Source organism: Oncorhynchus gorbuscha, linkage group LG08 (genome assembly GCF_021184085.1).
Source record: "Oncorhynchus gorbuscha isolate QuinsamMale2020 ecotype Even-year linkage group LG08, OgorEven_v1.0, whole genome shotgun sequence".
Classification (NCBI taxonomy): Eukaryota; Metazoa; Chordata; class Actinopteri; order Salmoniformes; family Salmonidae; genus Oncorhynchus; species Oncorhynchus gorbuscha.
Genome location: NC_060180.1, coordinates 7,557,081 through 7,572,237, shown reverse-complemented (window position 1 = coordinate 7,572,237; position 15,157 = coordinate 7,557,081). Strand labels below are relative to the sequence as shown.

The 15,157-nt window shown below is 41.3% G+C and overlaps 1 protein-coding gene across 1 annotated transcript; it reads right to left on the bottom strand.

Annotated features, from left to right (window-relative positions):
* Nucleotides 1–12,437: 12,437 nt before the first annotated feature.
* LOC124040728 (myelin and lymphocyte protein-like) lies at nt 12,438–14,768 on the bottom strand. Its single transcript, XM_046357815.1, has 4 exons — nt 14,575–14,768; nt 13,192–13,356; nt 12,810–12,941; nt 12,438–12,695 (listed from the first exon to the last, which is right to left on the bottom strand). The coding sequence occupies exons 1-4, from the start codon at nt 14,659–14,661 to the stop codon at nt 12,618–12,620; spliced, it is 462 nt and encodes a 153-aa protein (XP_046213771.1). The 5' UTR covers nt 14,662–14,768; the 3' UTR covers nt 12,438–12,617.
* Nucleotides 14,769–15,157: the final 389 nt, after the last annotated feature.

Genomic DNA, 15,157 nt, shown 5'->3' with positions numbered 1-15,157 from the left:
ACCTCTTGCCATCCACAGTCGTAAACTATTTGGTAAACACCTCCGAAAAACATGTAGCACCCACCTGGGTGAAGCCGCGTAGCCACCAAGATTGGGGCGTATAAAGCTCACTACAGTCAATAGGAATAGTCCACCATGAAATAAACCATTGTGGAAAAACTTTAGTGATGCCATCTTCAAAAGCCTCCAAGCCGCTGCCTAAAAAATGTGATAATAATAAAATAATATTTATATGTATATATACAGTGGGGCAAAAAAGTATTTAGTCAGCCACCAATTGTGCAAGTTCTCCCACTTAAAAAGATGAGAGGCCTGTAATTCATCATAGGTCCACTTCAACTATGACAGACAAAATGAGAAAAAAAAATCCAGAAAAATCACATTGTAGGATTTTTTATGAATTTATTTGCAAATTATGGTGAGCTCTTGTTGGCTGCTTTTCCTTCACTCTGCAGTCAAACGCATCGCAAACCATCTGAATTGGGTTGAGGTCAGGTGATTGGGGAGGCCAGGTCTTCTGATGCAGCTCTCCATCACTCTCCTTATTGGTCAAATAGCCTTTACACAGCCTGGATGTGTGTTGGGTCATTGTCCTGTTGAAAAACAAATGATAGTCTGACTAAGTGCAAACCAGATGTGATGGCGTATCGCTGCAGAATGCCATGGTAGCCATGCTGGTTAAGTGTGCCTTGAATTCTAAATAAAATCACAGATAGAGTCACCAGCAAAGCACCCCAACAACATCTCACCTCCTCCTCCATGCTTCACTGTGGGAACCACACATGTGGAGATCATCTGTTCACCTACTCTGCGTCTCACAAAGACACAGCGATTGTAACCAAAAATCTCAAATTTGGACTCATCAGACCAAAGCTGTCATCAAGGCAAAGGGTGGCTACTTTGAACAATCTTAGATAAACATGAGCTGGCGCACACCCAGAATAATAGTTTGTGTGGAGGTGCTGACTAACGGTGAAAAAACTATAAACTATCAAAATAAAGAAAGTCGCACTGTAACGGCAGATTTCCTCTTCGTCTGAAGAGGAGTAAGGATCGGACCAAGATGCAGCGTGGTAAGTGTTCATGACAATTTATTAAAAACTAACTGAACACTGAAATACAAAACAATAAACGATGTGATGAAACAAAAACCAAAACAGTACCGTGTGGCAACAAACGATCACACGGAAACAAACACACACAAACCAACAGTGAAACAGTACCGTGTGGCGACAAACACTCACACGGAAACAAACACCCACAATCCAACAGTGAAACCCAGGCTACCTAAATGTGATTCTCAATCAGAGACAACTAACGACACCTGCCTCTGATTGAGAACCATACTAGGCTGAAGACAAAAACCAACATAAAAAACAAACATAGACTGCCTACCCCAACTCACACCCTGACCATACTAAATAAAGACAAAACAAAGGAAATAAAGATCAGAACGTGACACGCACACTCCATGTATAATCTCCCAGCAATTTAATGGATATTTTACCAACGCTTCGGCATCACTGTGCCTTCCTCAGGGTAATGTCATGGATACTTAAACCAGGTTATGTAGACACACAGTGCAATTAGTGTAACCAATGACAGTAGTGAGGGGTGTGTCATAATGATTAAGTTAATTAAAATTCATTAGAGAAACTGTTTTGAATTAAATATAAAATTAAAATTAAATATATTATGCTATTTTTATCATATAGAAACATAATGGAATATTGTACATCATATTAGCATCAACATACATTATTGTTTCATTCAATTTCACGTAATAATTTCGTATTTCTTTTCATTTTTTTGCATGTAATGTTTTGGTTAAACCTTAATATATAATGAGCATCATCAACAGGGGGAACATATTAGGTGTATGTTAATAAACTGTAAAAAATATTTTTTCAATTTATAAGACTTCTTCATGAAGGAAAATGTGTTCATAAGATGGGTCTAGAATCAAAGTCAATATTACCTCCCTTATCCTACCTCATTTGCACACATTGTATATAGAGTTTTATATTGTATTATTGACTGTATGTTTGTTTATTCCATGTGTAACTCTGTGTTGTTGTTTGTGTCGCACTGCTTTGCTTTATCTTGGCCAGGTCGCAGTTGTAAATGAGAACTTGTTCTCAACTGGCCTACCTGGTTAATTAAAGGTGAAATTAAAAAGAAAATCATTTAAAAAATGAGAGTGGCCCTTTATTGTCCCCCAGCACAAGGTGCTTTTGTGTAATGATCATGAGGTTTAATTATCTTATTGATATGCCACACCTGTCAAGTGGATGGATTATCTTCACAAAGGAGAAATGCTCACTTACAGGGATTATACACATTTGTGCACAAAATGTGAGCAAAATACGCTTCATGTGCATATTGAAAATCTCTGGGATCTTTCATTTCAGGTCATGAAACATGGGACCAACACTTCACATGTTGCGTTATTTTTTTGTTCAGGGTACTAATATGTGAATAGACTGAAGAGGGACAAAGTAAGTTCATTATTGCTTTCACCTCTCCAGACATAACAAAGCAGTCGTCCCCTAGCAGAGTAACTTAGGACCATTGGGACACAACTTGATGCCATTCCAAGTCAATGAAGGCTTCAGCAGACCTTTGTAGTAGGTATGGACTGGATTGTTGTGCTTAGATGTTATTGAGCAGGCTGGTGTGGTTGTGTGTGCGTGCGTTTGTGTGTCTCTGTGTGTGTGTGTGTGCTTGCGTGAGAGTGTTTAAGTGGCTAAATTAATGGCCGAGTGTGTGTTTTATAAGTTTGTCAGTATGCGTGTCTATTAATGTGATTTGTGTGAGATAGTGTGTGCCTAATGGTCTCTTTGTATCTCTCCAGGACATTGCGTACCATTGACTGGCAGCCTTCCCCTACCTCAGTGTATCAAAAGCCCTACCGAAGGTCACCACTCATTTTAAAGAAGATACAGCCATCTTGAAAAACTACCAGATAGACATTGCGGCTGTGGTAAGTGCTACACAGATACCAGTGCTTAGAAAGAGCTGAATTAATATCCATTTGAAGAAATATCAGACAAATTCAATTTACTGATACTTTGTTGAGAGCATTATTAACATTATAACGGCAATGACTTAGTTACATAGCTACAGTATCTGTGCATTGTTGGGAAGGTAAGTAAGCATTTGACTGTTAGTCTACACCTGTTGTTTAAAAAGCATGTGATGAATACAATTTGATTTGATTTGTGTATTTCTGTATAGTTTGTGCTGCTTATATTGTTAGCCCAGAAAATGTTGTATTACATACAGCCGGGAAGACCTATTGCCTATCAGAGCGGAGGTAACTCACCAGCACTTCCAGCATTACGACCAGGAATACAATTTCCCGAAGCTGATCCTTTGTCGCACCAACCAGGGCAATTGAACTGATTCCAGAGGCTGACCCAAAACAACACCGGCGGAGAAGAGGAATTCGGAGCGGTCATCTAGTTAGAATAGGAGACGCCCACACCACCCACCACTTCCGAGTATATTACTCGCTAATTTTCAGTCCCTGGATAACAAAGTTGACGAGATCAGGGCAAGGGTTTCTTTCCAGAGAGTTATCAGGGATTATAACATACTCTGTTTCACTCTGGCTCTCTCGGGATATACTGCCGAAGCCATTTGGATTCTGAGTTCATCTTGCCGACCGGAATCTCTCCGGGAAGAAGAAGGGCGGGGGGTGTATGTTTCATGATTAATGACTCATTGTGTAATTGCAATAACAAACATACAGGAACTCAAGTTCTTTTGTTCACTTGACATAGAATAACTCACAATCAAATGCCGACTGTATTATCTCCCAAGACAATTCTCTTTGGTTATTGTCACAGCCGTGTATATCCCCCCTCAAGCCGATACCACGACAGCAATTTAGGAACTTCACTGGACTTTATGCAAACTGGAAACCAGATATCCCGAAGCTGCATTTATTGTAGATGGGGATTTAAAAAAAGAAAATTTGAGGAAAAGGCTACCTAAATTCTATCAGCATATAGACTGTAGTACTCGCGGTGAAAAAACACTTGACCATTGTTACTCCAACTCCCGGGATGCATACAAAGCCCTCCTTAGGCAAATCTGATCACGATTCCATGTTGTTCCCCCTTCCTATATGCACAAACTCAAACAGTAAGTTCCCGTGCTAAGGACTATTCCACGCTGGTCTGACCAATCGTAATCCACGCTTCGAGATTGTTTTGATCATGCGGACTGGGATATGTTCCAGGTACCTAATATTGACGTGTACACTGAGACAGTTACTGAGTTTATCAAGAAGTGTAGAGGAGCCACCCGGGTGGCGCAGTGGTTAAGGGCGCTGTACTGCAGCGCCAGCTGTGCCACCAGAGACTCTGGGTTCGCGCCCAGGCTCTGTCGTAACCGGTCCGTGGGGCTACGCACAATTGAACGAGCGTCGTCCGGGTTAGGGAGAGGTTGGCTGGTAGGGATATCCTTGTCTCATCGCGCACCAGCGACTCCTGTGGCGGTCCGGGCGCAGTGGGCGCTAACCAAGTTTGCCAGGTGCATGGTGTTTCCTCTGACACATTGGTGCGGCTGGCTTCCGGGTTGGATGAACGCTGTGTTAAGAAGCAGTGCGGCTTGGTTGGGTTGTGTATCGGAGGACGCATGACTTTCAACCTTCGTTTCTCCCGAGCCCGTACGGGAGTTGTAGCGATGAGACAAGATAGTAGCTACTAAACATTTGGATACCATGAAATTGGGGAGAAAACGGGGTAAAAATTCAAAAAAAGTGTAGAGGAGATGTTGTACCCACTGTGACTATTAAAACCTACTCTAACCAGAAACCGTGGATAGATGGCAGCATTCGCACAAAACTGAAAGCACGAAGCACCCCATTTAACCATGGCAAGGTGACTGGGAATATGGCAGCATCTAAACAGTATTCTGTAGTCGTTCCCTCTGCATTACAAGCAAAAGGAGAAAGTGGAGTTGCAATTAAACGGCTCAGAGACGAGTTGTATGTGGCAGGCCTCTTTGAGGCAAACACAGTGCCACCTACGCGGCCAGCTACCGTGGACTGTGGGTTCTCCTTTTTACATACATTTTTAAATTTTCCTTTATTTAACCAGGTAGACTAGTTGAGAACACGTTCTCATTTACAACTGTGACCTGGCCAAGATAAAGCAAAGCAGTGCGACAGAAACAACAACACAGAGTTACACATGGAATAAACAAGTCTATAACACAATAACAATTTTAAAAAGTCTATATACAGTGTGTGCAAATTGCCTGAGGAGGTATGGCAATAAATAGGCCATAGCAAAGAAATTACAATTTAGCAGATTAATACTTGAGTGATAGATGAGCAGATGATGATGGTGTGTAAGTAGTGATACTGGTGTGCAAAGAGCAGCAGAGTAAATAAAAACAATATGGGGATGAGGTAGGTAGATTGGGTGGGCTATTTACAGATGGACTATGTACAGCTGCAGCGATCGGGTTAGCTGCTAATGACCGAACTGTGGAGGCTTCTGGGAGTCAAAGCTAAACTCCACATCGCACACCAACAAGGGACGCATCCAATAATCCAGAGGACGCGATCAGAGAATTCATGAAATCCGCATTGAAACTAACTATAGAGACTGTAAACAAGGTGGCTTTCCACTGAGTACACAGACTTGGAGCTCAGAGCGACAAGACCAAGGGTCCCCGATCAATCATCGCAAAATTTGAACACTACCAACAAAAGGAGCTGAACAAAAGCAGAGGAAGGGAGCTAAAAGGGACCAAATTCGGTCTCAATGAGCAATTTCCAAGGGAGATAAACGAATGTCGTAAGAGACTGTATCCGGTACAAAGACAAGAAAGGATGGATGGTAGGCGTGCCTTTATCATGTGGACAAACTCTTTATAGGGACTTCAGGTTACGAAAAAAAAGAAGGTATGGGAACTGTTTAAAATATCTGAACATTATGAAGTGGAAATGAACACACACGTACTCAACTACATGCTTGCTTACACATACGGACTTATACATACACATACATACACACACCTGATCCCGCTCTCTTCTCTCACTCTCTTTCTCTCTTTTCTCTTCTCTTCTCTCCCTCTCTTTCTATTGTCGAGAACTATTTTATAATTTTATGTGTTTATTGTTTGTCTATCTTTTTTTATGTATTTGTCTACAAGTTTATATATGTCTACAACAAGCAAGGGGAAGATATCAAAATAGGGGCATTGGGGAATAATAACATTTTGTACGGAATACATTTGTACTGTAGTGAAGCCGTCTCTGTAGTAATGCAAGGTCTCTTTCATGATCATGTGAAACGTCGTTTGCTATGGAAATGCTGAGATGTGTTTTTCAATTATGTTAAAAGTTAAAGGTAATTATGGTGCAACTATGATGGTGATACGATATGGATTACAATTATGAATATTAAGCCTATACGCACTACATGTTACACACATAGACACTCAAACATGCAAATTGGCAGAGTTATTATTTATTTGGACATCACACATTATAGTCTAAATACAGACATCGTACACACTCTCATTACACAGTATCATATCCAATATCATACACATCAGCCTACTCAGATTTGTTACACACACAATTTGTCTCAATGTTCTAACATCTGTGGCATTGGCTCACAGGCAAACAGGCAAGGGAATTTAAAAAATATTGCTAGAACCTATTTCTTGAATTCTAAATATCAGACATTTGAAAGCTCTAGTTTTGACCTTCATAATACCTCTGATGGCAGTAACTTTACAAGCACTAATTATGGCCAATTTAGCCTGAGAATATGATCTAGTTATGGTAAGGGGTGAAATTGTAACGGCGTTCTTTGTTTGTAGAGAGAGAGTCGGACCGAAATGCAGCGTGGTGGTTACTCATGACTTTAATAGAAAAAGTGACACATGAAATAACTATACAAAATACAAAACAACAAACGGAACGTGAAACCTAATTACAGCCTATCTGGTGAATCTACACAGAGACAGGAACAATCACCCACGAAATACACAGTGAAACCCAGGCTACCTAAATAGGGTTCCCCATCAGAGACAACAAGAATCACCTGACTCTGATTGAGAACCGCCTCAGGCAGCCAAGCCTATACTAGACACACCCCTAATCAACCACAATCCCAATGCCTACAAAAAACCCAATACGACAATACAATAAACCCATGTCACACCCTGGCCTGAACAAATAATTTTGTGACGATGAGAGAGATATTGTCTCTCGAAAGATCATTTAAACAAGGTCAGGTCACCGCATGTGTGGGAGGTGGAACTAAGTCGTATTGAGCAGGGCTAGAGGCTCTACAGTGAAGTAATGCAATAATTACTAACCGAAACAGCAATGGACAAGGCATATTGACATTAGGGAGAGGCATGCGTAGCCAAGTGATCATAGGGGTCCAGTGAGTGGCTCAGGCGGACCGGAGACACGGCGATTCAGGCAGCTAGCGGGCCGGGGCTAGAAAGCTAGCAGAAAGGGCCTTAGAGGGACGTCGCGACGGAAGAGGTCAGTTTTGTTAGACAACACAATGACACAGATGTCTCACATTTTTAGGGAGCGTGAAATTGGCATGCTGACTGCAGGAATATCCACCAGAGCGTTTGCCAGAGAATTTAATGTAAAGTTCTCTACCCTAAGCCGCCTCCAATGTCATTTTAGATAATTTGGCAGTACGTCCAACAGGCCTCACAACCGCAGACCACATGTATGGCGTCGTGTGAGTGATCTGTTTGCTGATGTCAACGTTGTAAACAGAGTGCCCCATGGTGGTGGTGTGGATTTGGTATGGCCAGGCATAAGCTACGGACAACAAACACAATTACATTTTATTGATGGCAGTTTATTGATGGCAGTTTGAATGCACAGAGATACAGTGACAAGATCCCAAGGCCCATTGTTGTACCATTCACCTGCTGCAATCATCTCATGTGTCAGGCATAGGTGTAATAGGTGGCAGGGAAGTCAGGGGCAGGAGAGTCAACTGGAGTTTAAATATGGAGTCTTTTAATAAAGTTCCATCACAATAAATGTACAAACAAAACATGGGTACGAAGACCCGACCTATACAAACAATTACACTACACTGACAACAAATCAATCTCTGACAAAGACATGAGGGGAAACAGAGGGTTAAATACACAACAGGTAATGAATGGGATTGAAAACAGGTGTGTGGGAAGACAAGACAAAACCAATGGAAAATGAAAAAAGTATCAATGATGGCTAGAAGACCGGTGACGTCGAACGCCGAGCACCGCCCGAACAAGGAGAGGCAACGACTTCGGCAGAAGTCGTGACATCATGTTTCAATATGATAATGTGTAGCCAAGTGATTCTTGCAAGATGAAAATGTTACAAGTCTTCCATGGCCTGCATACTCACCAGACATGTCACCCTTTAAGCTTGTTTTGGGATGCTCTGGATTGACGTATACGAATGTGCGTTCCAGTTCCCGTCAATATCTAGCAACTTTGCACATCCATTGATCCACAGGCCACAATCAATAACCTGATCAACTCCATGCGAAGGAAATGTGTCACACTGCATGAGGCAAATGGTGGTCACACCAGATACTGACTGGTTTTCTGATCCACGCCACTACATTTTTTAAAGGTATCTGTGACCAACAGATGCATATCTGTATTCCCAGTCTTGTGAAATCCATAGATTAGGGCCTATTTAATTCATTTCAATGGACTGATTTACGTAAATGAACTGTAATTCAGTAAAATCTTTGAAATTGTTGCATGTTGGGTTTACATTTTTGTTCAGTATAGTTCTAACAGAAAGGACAATAGAGGATTCCAATTCAAGCATTCTTTGAGAAACTGCCTTGAGATGAAGAAAATGATTCTGCCGTTACCTGTTTAGTGAGTTTCTTGCAGGTCTCAAATCTAGATCTTCAATGAATAAAGCTTCTAAGTTTCGATGGGTTAATGGCAGTATGGCCAAATTCAATGTTTCATCAAATATTTTTTACATTACATATTTTACATTTTACATACATACATTTTTTTATTTTAATTGAATTACCTAAAGGGATCCTACAATTAAATATTGAATTGCTAAATGATCCTTGGTATGACCATCTTACAACAATTCCCCTCCTGGCTTAGACTCTGGAGAAGGGGTGTCGAACTTATTCCATGGAGGGCCAAGTGTCTGCTTGTCTTTGGTTCCTCCTTTCAATTTGTGTCCAATTAGGAACTAGACAACCAGGTGAAGGGAGTTTCTAACTAATCACTGACTTTCATTCATCAATCAAGTACAAGGGTGGAGCGAGAAAACCCGCAGGCACTCGGCCCTCCGTGGAATGAGTTTCACACATACTCTAGGGTGTTGAAGCATTCTCTAGGAGAGAACTTTGAGATGAAGAGAGAGATGTGACGTTACATGTTTACTGGGTTTCTTGCAGGTGGCAAATCCAGATTTTGAATGAAGCACCAAAAGACCAAGTTATTATAATAATTCATTGGTTTTATATATTTATATTTAAAGTATTTAAAGTCTACTGTACAAAAGCAACTTGTACTGCAGAGCATATTACAAAAAACACATAGTACAAAAAAGAGACAGAAATTATGTATTTTGTTGTCACCAAACAATGATTGCATTTCTTCTGTGATGTAACACTTAGATAAGTGCCTCTTATGGAATGATGTCTGTGAGGCATCATGATCAGGCACGAATGATCATGCATCATATTTGTAACAACAGTAAAAAAAAATGAAAGAGATCATGCCTACATGTGGAATAAATAAAGAATGGAATAAAGTTTCATTGTGAGGACATCCACCACAACATATTATCAGCCGACGCTTCATTGACAAACTGTTGGTGTGGTGCTTTTCCAAAGAAACAAGTAAGGCATAGGTTATTACTATGTAATGAGTGTTTTACCATGTTGTTCAGCAGCCTTCATTTTAAACCTTTATTTAACTAGGCAAGTCAATTAAGAACAAATTCTTATTTACAATGACAGCCTATCTCGGCCATATGCGGATGACGCTGGGCCAATTGTGCAATGCCCTATGGGATTCCAGATCACGGCCGTATGTGATTCAATCTGGATTTGAACCAGGGACTGTAGTGACACCTCTTGCACTGAGATGCAGTGCTTTAGACCGCTGCTCCACTCGGGAGCCCTCAAGGCTGGGGTAGACTGGCCATCTGGCATTTCTAGCTCATGCCAGACGGGCTGGTCCAATTTTGCCTTGCGGGCCTGTCTAACCTGGATGTGTTGCTTAAAATGATCAGTATCTGGATAATAATGGGGGCCTCAAGGGAAGAAAATGGGCCGTTGTGTTTCTGTTCCCTGTCCGCCCCTGGCCTAAAGCCTTCCATACTATTCTAAATTCCTTGTAATTTCTGTAGCATAACAAATGAATGCCATAGGCTAGGCTGCATACTCTGCAATCACTGCGATATGCCTACTATTTGCTTTCAACTATTACAGTGAACTAACGGAGCAACAGGTGTTCCCTTATAAGAAGGATGCAAAACCTGCTGCGGCATTGTGGTAGGCAGTCCACCTTTTGCCAACTGGACACACCCTACACAAATAAGACTACATGTTGACCTTTTTGTTCAAGAAAATTACTAAAGAAAACTGTGTGTGCAAAATGTATTGCTGAGGAATTCAGTCCTTTGTTTGCCTCTACACTATGTTCTGGTGATAGCGTATACAATTTTCACGAGAGCAGCCACCGAGACCTCTTCAGTTCCTATGTTCATCTAATAGGTCTACCCTACCATAACAAAATGCATTGCTTCACATCAGCATTTTTATTGAACATTGTTGTAATAGTTTTTGCTACACCTGGACATAATATTATACACCCCCCTATCCACATCGAAGGGACAGCAGTGGAGAAGGTGGAAAGTTTTAAGTTCCTCGGCGTACACATCACGGACAAACTGAAATGGTCCACCCACACAGACAGCGTGGTGAAGAAGGCGCAGCAGCGCCTCTTCAACCTCTGGAGGCTGAAGAAATTTGGCTTGTCACCTAAAACCATGACAAACTTCTACAGATGCACAATTGAGAGCATCCTGTCAGATTGTATCACCGCCTGGTACGACAACTGCACCGCCTTCAAACTACCTGCCCTCCAGGAGACCTACAGCACCCGATGTCAAAGGAAGGTCAAATAGATCATCAAGGACAACAACCACCCGAGCCACTGCCTGTTCACCCCGCTACCATTGTGGTGGAAAATCGGTTCAAATATGACGTAATCAAGAACTTTGTGAAAATCAAAATAGACTTTTAATACAACAGTATCACAAGCCGGCGTGGTCCGCGGAACACACACCTTTCCAGAGCTCTCGCTCTCATTTTATATCCGTACATACATCATCAGTCCATCCCCCATGCAAATGCAGTTGCATCCCAATCCGTGCATCCTGCTTGTTCAGCCCAATAACGCCCACATCTGCTTTCCGTCAGATTATAATGATGACAAGACCCTTGCTTTGACCTAAATATAATATACGTCCCTCTATCCTATGGCCTTTGTTTTGATCCTGTAATTAACTCCATGTGTCCCTTTGTATGTGTGTCTTTTATCTCGGATCAGCGGACTGTGTGTCTCCTCTAGTTTTAGTGTGTCCAGCTGTCCATGTGTCGCCTTCTCTTCATATGGTTGTGTAAGATCAACAGACGTATGTGTCTCCCCTGTCATATATGATTGATGTCTATAATCCATTAGTTGGTCATTTGGCTGACCCCCTACTTTGTATATCCCTCTGAGCTTTGTATGTCCAGCTATTCTAGGCGTCTATGTGTCTGCATTTTTAGTGTTTCCAGCTGTCCCATATTCTCATGCCTTACTCTGGCTTCCTGTCCTATACAATTGATAATGTATTTTACCAGAATGGCAAATGTACCCTATAAGTGTATCTTTCTCTTGTGTTACAATATTTATGTACATAATTTCTCCCATACCATCCAGTACAGGTGCATCGAATCTGGGAACGAGAGACTGAATAACAGCTTCAATCTCAAGGCCATCAGACTGCTTAACAGCAATCAATAACTCAGAGATGCTGCTGCCTACATAGAGACTCACTATTCACTTTAAACAATGCCACTTTTAAAAATATTCATTGTTTACAATTGTATATACTGTATCTTACACCATGTATTATATCGTGCCTAAGCCGCTCGGCCATCGCTCATCCCTATATTTATATGTACATATTGTTATTCCATCCCTTTACTTAGATTTGTGTGTATTAGGTAGTTGTTGGGGAATTGTTAGATTACTTGTCAGATATTACTGCACTGTCAGAACTAGAAGCACAAGCATTTTGCTACACTCACATTAAAATCTGCAAACCATATGTATATGACCAATACATGATTTGATATCCACTTTTTCTATCGAATTCGATCTCAGCAACTGAAACAGGCACTTGGTTAAATATAAAATATATTTATTTATCTTTTTATTTATACTGTATATGCATTTCACTCCAAATTGGTTTACGGTATTTGCAGGAAGAAAATAATGTAGAAATAAAGATAGATTACAATTGATGTCATAGCCTTCTCTAATGTCTGTGGCCCCATTGTCTGTTGTCTTGTGGATGCTGGTCTTCATGAGGAACTCTTCCATCTCATCGTAGAGAAGATGGCATGGAGGGCGTAGAGCAGAGTCACCACATAACACATCACCTACAGGAAAAATACAAGATACAGAAAGGTGAGAAATGGGATGGACCACTAGAACATGCAGTAAGCTTCAGTTGAAGAACACTTTGTTTGAATCACAGGAGTGAAGAAACCTACCACTGCAGCAATATCCAATTGGTATTCTTTGAAGAAAGTACTGGTAACTGATTTCAGACTAATGGTGATGTAGGCCTGTACCACTGCTGCACTGAGGTAGAAGAATGCTGCAAGGGAATGATAGACAACATCCTGAAGAGAGAGAGAGAGGGAGAAGCAACATGATAGTTAGTCATCATCCTGTTATACTACCTGTTATAACACTACAGTCATTCAATAGACAGAATGTTCATTATACTCTCATCATCATCATCACCATCATCATCATTATTTTTGATTAGACATTTATAATGGGAAGACAATCTGTTCCATTGTCATTTTCATCATTTTTGAGTAAATCTCTTTTATCAAAGATGGCTGTATGAATGTCTCTCAGACTCACCAGTGTAGGCCAGATGCTGCTCTTATTGGCTCCACTGATGAAGATGAGGAACCACAGGGTAGTGAAGATGAAGCAGAACACAGAGACAAACATCACCCAGCCCTGAGGGTTTGCAATCAGCACCTTTGTGGAGGCCACCAGAGTCCACACCAGACCTCCGAATATCTGCCACACACACACGCACGCGCACATGCACACACACACACACAGGAGAGAGAGTGAGAGAGAGTGAGAGAGAGAGAGAGAGAGAGAGAGAGAGAGAGAGAGAGAGAGAGAGAGAGAGAGAGAGAGAGAGAGAGAGAGAGAGAGAGAGAGAGAGAGAGAGAGAGAGAGAGAGAGAGAGAGAGAGAGAGAGAGAGAGAGAGAGAGAGAGAGAGAGAGAGAGAGAGAGAGAGAGAGAGAGAGAGAGAGAGAGAGAGAGAGAGAGAGAGAGAACACAGAACACGTATGGTCATAATGTAAACATCAATGCATTTAGTTGACAAGTTGTTAGTCATGGGATTTGATGGTTGAATCAGCCATCCACTTCTTAATGTCACCCCAAGTGTCAGTCCATGTATTGTGGTAAGACCACAGAGAGAAGGCCACAGTAACAGGGTAAGTAAACATGCACCTCTAGGCAAGGTCTGATAGCTTTAACTTACTAAAGCTAATTTCGTCAGGGGTTCAACCATTTGCATAGAACATTTCACCAGGTAATGGCTGTGACAGCTAGTGCATGCAACAGTCAGTAGGCTAACAGTTATGAGTTCTATGTTATCCGTTAAAAACATCCATAATCATACGCCTTTTGATTAGTTACTAGATACCACTGCCACAATTTCACTATAGAGAATCTGGCACTCCGTCGTACATAGTCATTTCCAAACTCACACACACATTCGACCCCCTCCTTCAACAAACATGCCAGTAAAGAGAGGATGAATGGTGTTTGGATACAGTGCGGATCATGCCATAACCATAGTTTGGTTTCAGATAAGGATTTAGCTGATATTCACAAACCAGAAATCAACATATTTTCAAATACTATGGCAATAATTACCAGCGGAAATAAACCAACATTTATTTAGCCAGGAAAAGTCCATTGTCACACATAGTCTCTTCCACAAGGGATACCTGACAAGGGATTACCTGCAGCAATCAAAGAAGTGCTTGGTATGAGTCTACACACAGTGTCTACCACTAAAGTAATAATCCTTTCAGTGCACTCTGAATTACATCATGCATACATACCCAAATATTACCTTGAACAATCAAATGTCTTATCTCCCTCTGATAAATGTGAAGGGCATTAGAGTAAAGAATATTTCTAGAGTAAAGAGCAATGCCAGTAGTCCAGTCACAACTCAGAGCAGAACACTTATTTGATTTGTCTGTACTCACAAACTCAGGGATGAAGAAGAGGTCTGGAACAGTGGTGAACACACTGGTGCCACTGGACAGAGGGTTACTGGAGGTGCTGGAAGCCATATTCCCAAAGTGTCAAGGTCTACCTGTGTGTTGGCGTTTTGTTGATGTGGGTGTGTGCCAAACACAGTTCTCCCTAAAGTGAGACCTGTGACCTAAACACTTCTGCTTTTAAAGCAATGCCTCCTTAACCCACACCTGTTCCTCCTCCTCCAGTCTTTCTCTTGTCGTTTTATTTCTTCATTACATTGAAATACCAGTTGGTTGTGTCAGCTTGTGTACAGATGTAGGATCTGAATTTGATCACTATTTTGTTTTTAAGAAAAGCAGGAAATGCAAACTTGTTGTGTATTTGAGTTTAAAAAAGGCTTCTAAAGTGTTACATTTCTGACATGATTTGCCCTAACAAAAAATGGATCAACACCAACAAAAACTCTCCAAAATGGCTTGTGTTGTGTTCTATAGCTTTTGAAGGAGCTGTCAGGACATGTAATGCTTTGATGACAGTTATAGTGATAGTGATCATTTCCACTGCTCGCTCCGGAGGCTCTTGCTGCTT

Excerpts from the sequence above, each read along its gene's own strand:
- LOC124040728 (XM_046357815.1), bottom strand. The coding sequence starts at position 14,661 with ATGGCTTCCAGCACCTCCAGTAACCCTCTGTCCAGTGGCACCAGTGTG. Across the intron at positions 12,942-13,191 it reads GCAGCATCTGGCCTACACTG|GATGTTGTCTATCATTCCCT; the intron begins GTGAGTCTGAGA and ends CTCTCTCTTCAG. Across the intron at positions 12,696-12,809 it reads AATTGGATATTGCTGCAGTG|GTGATGTGTTATGTGGTGAC; the intron begins GTAGGTTTCTTC and ends TTTTTCCTGTAG.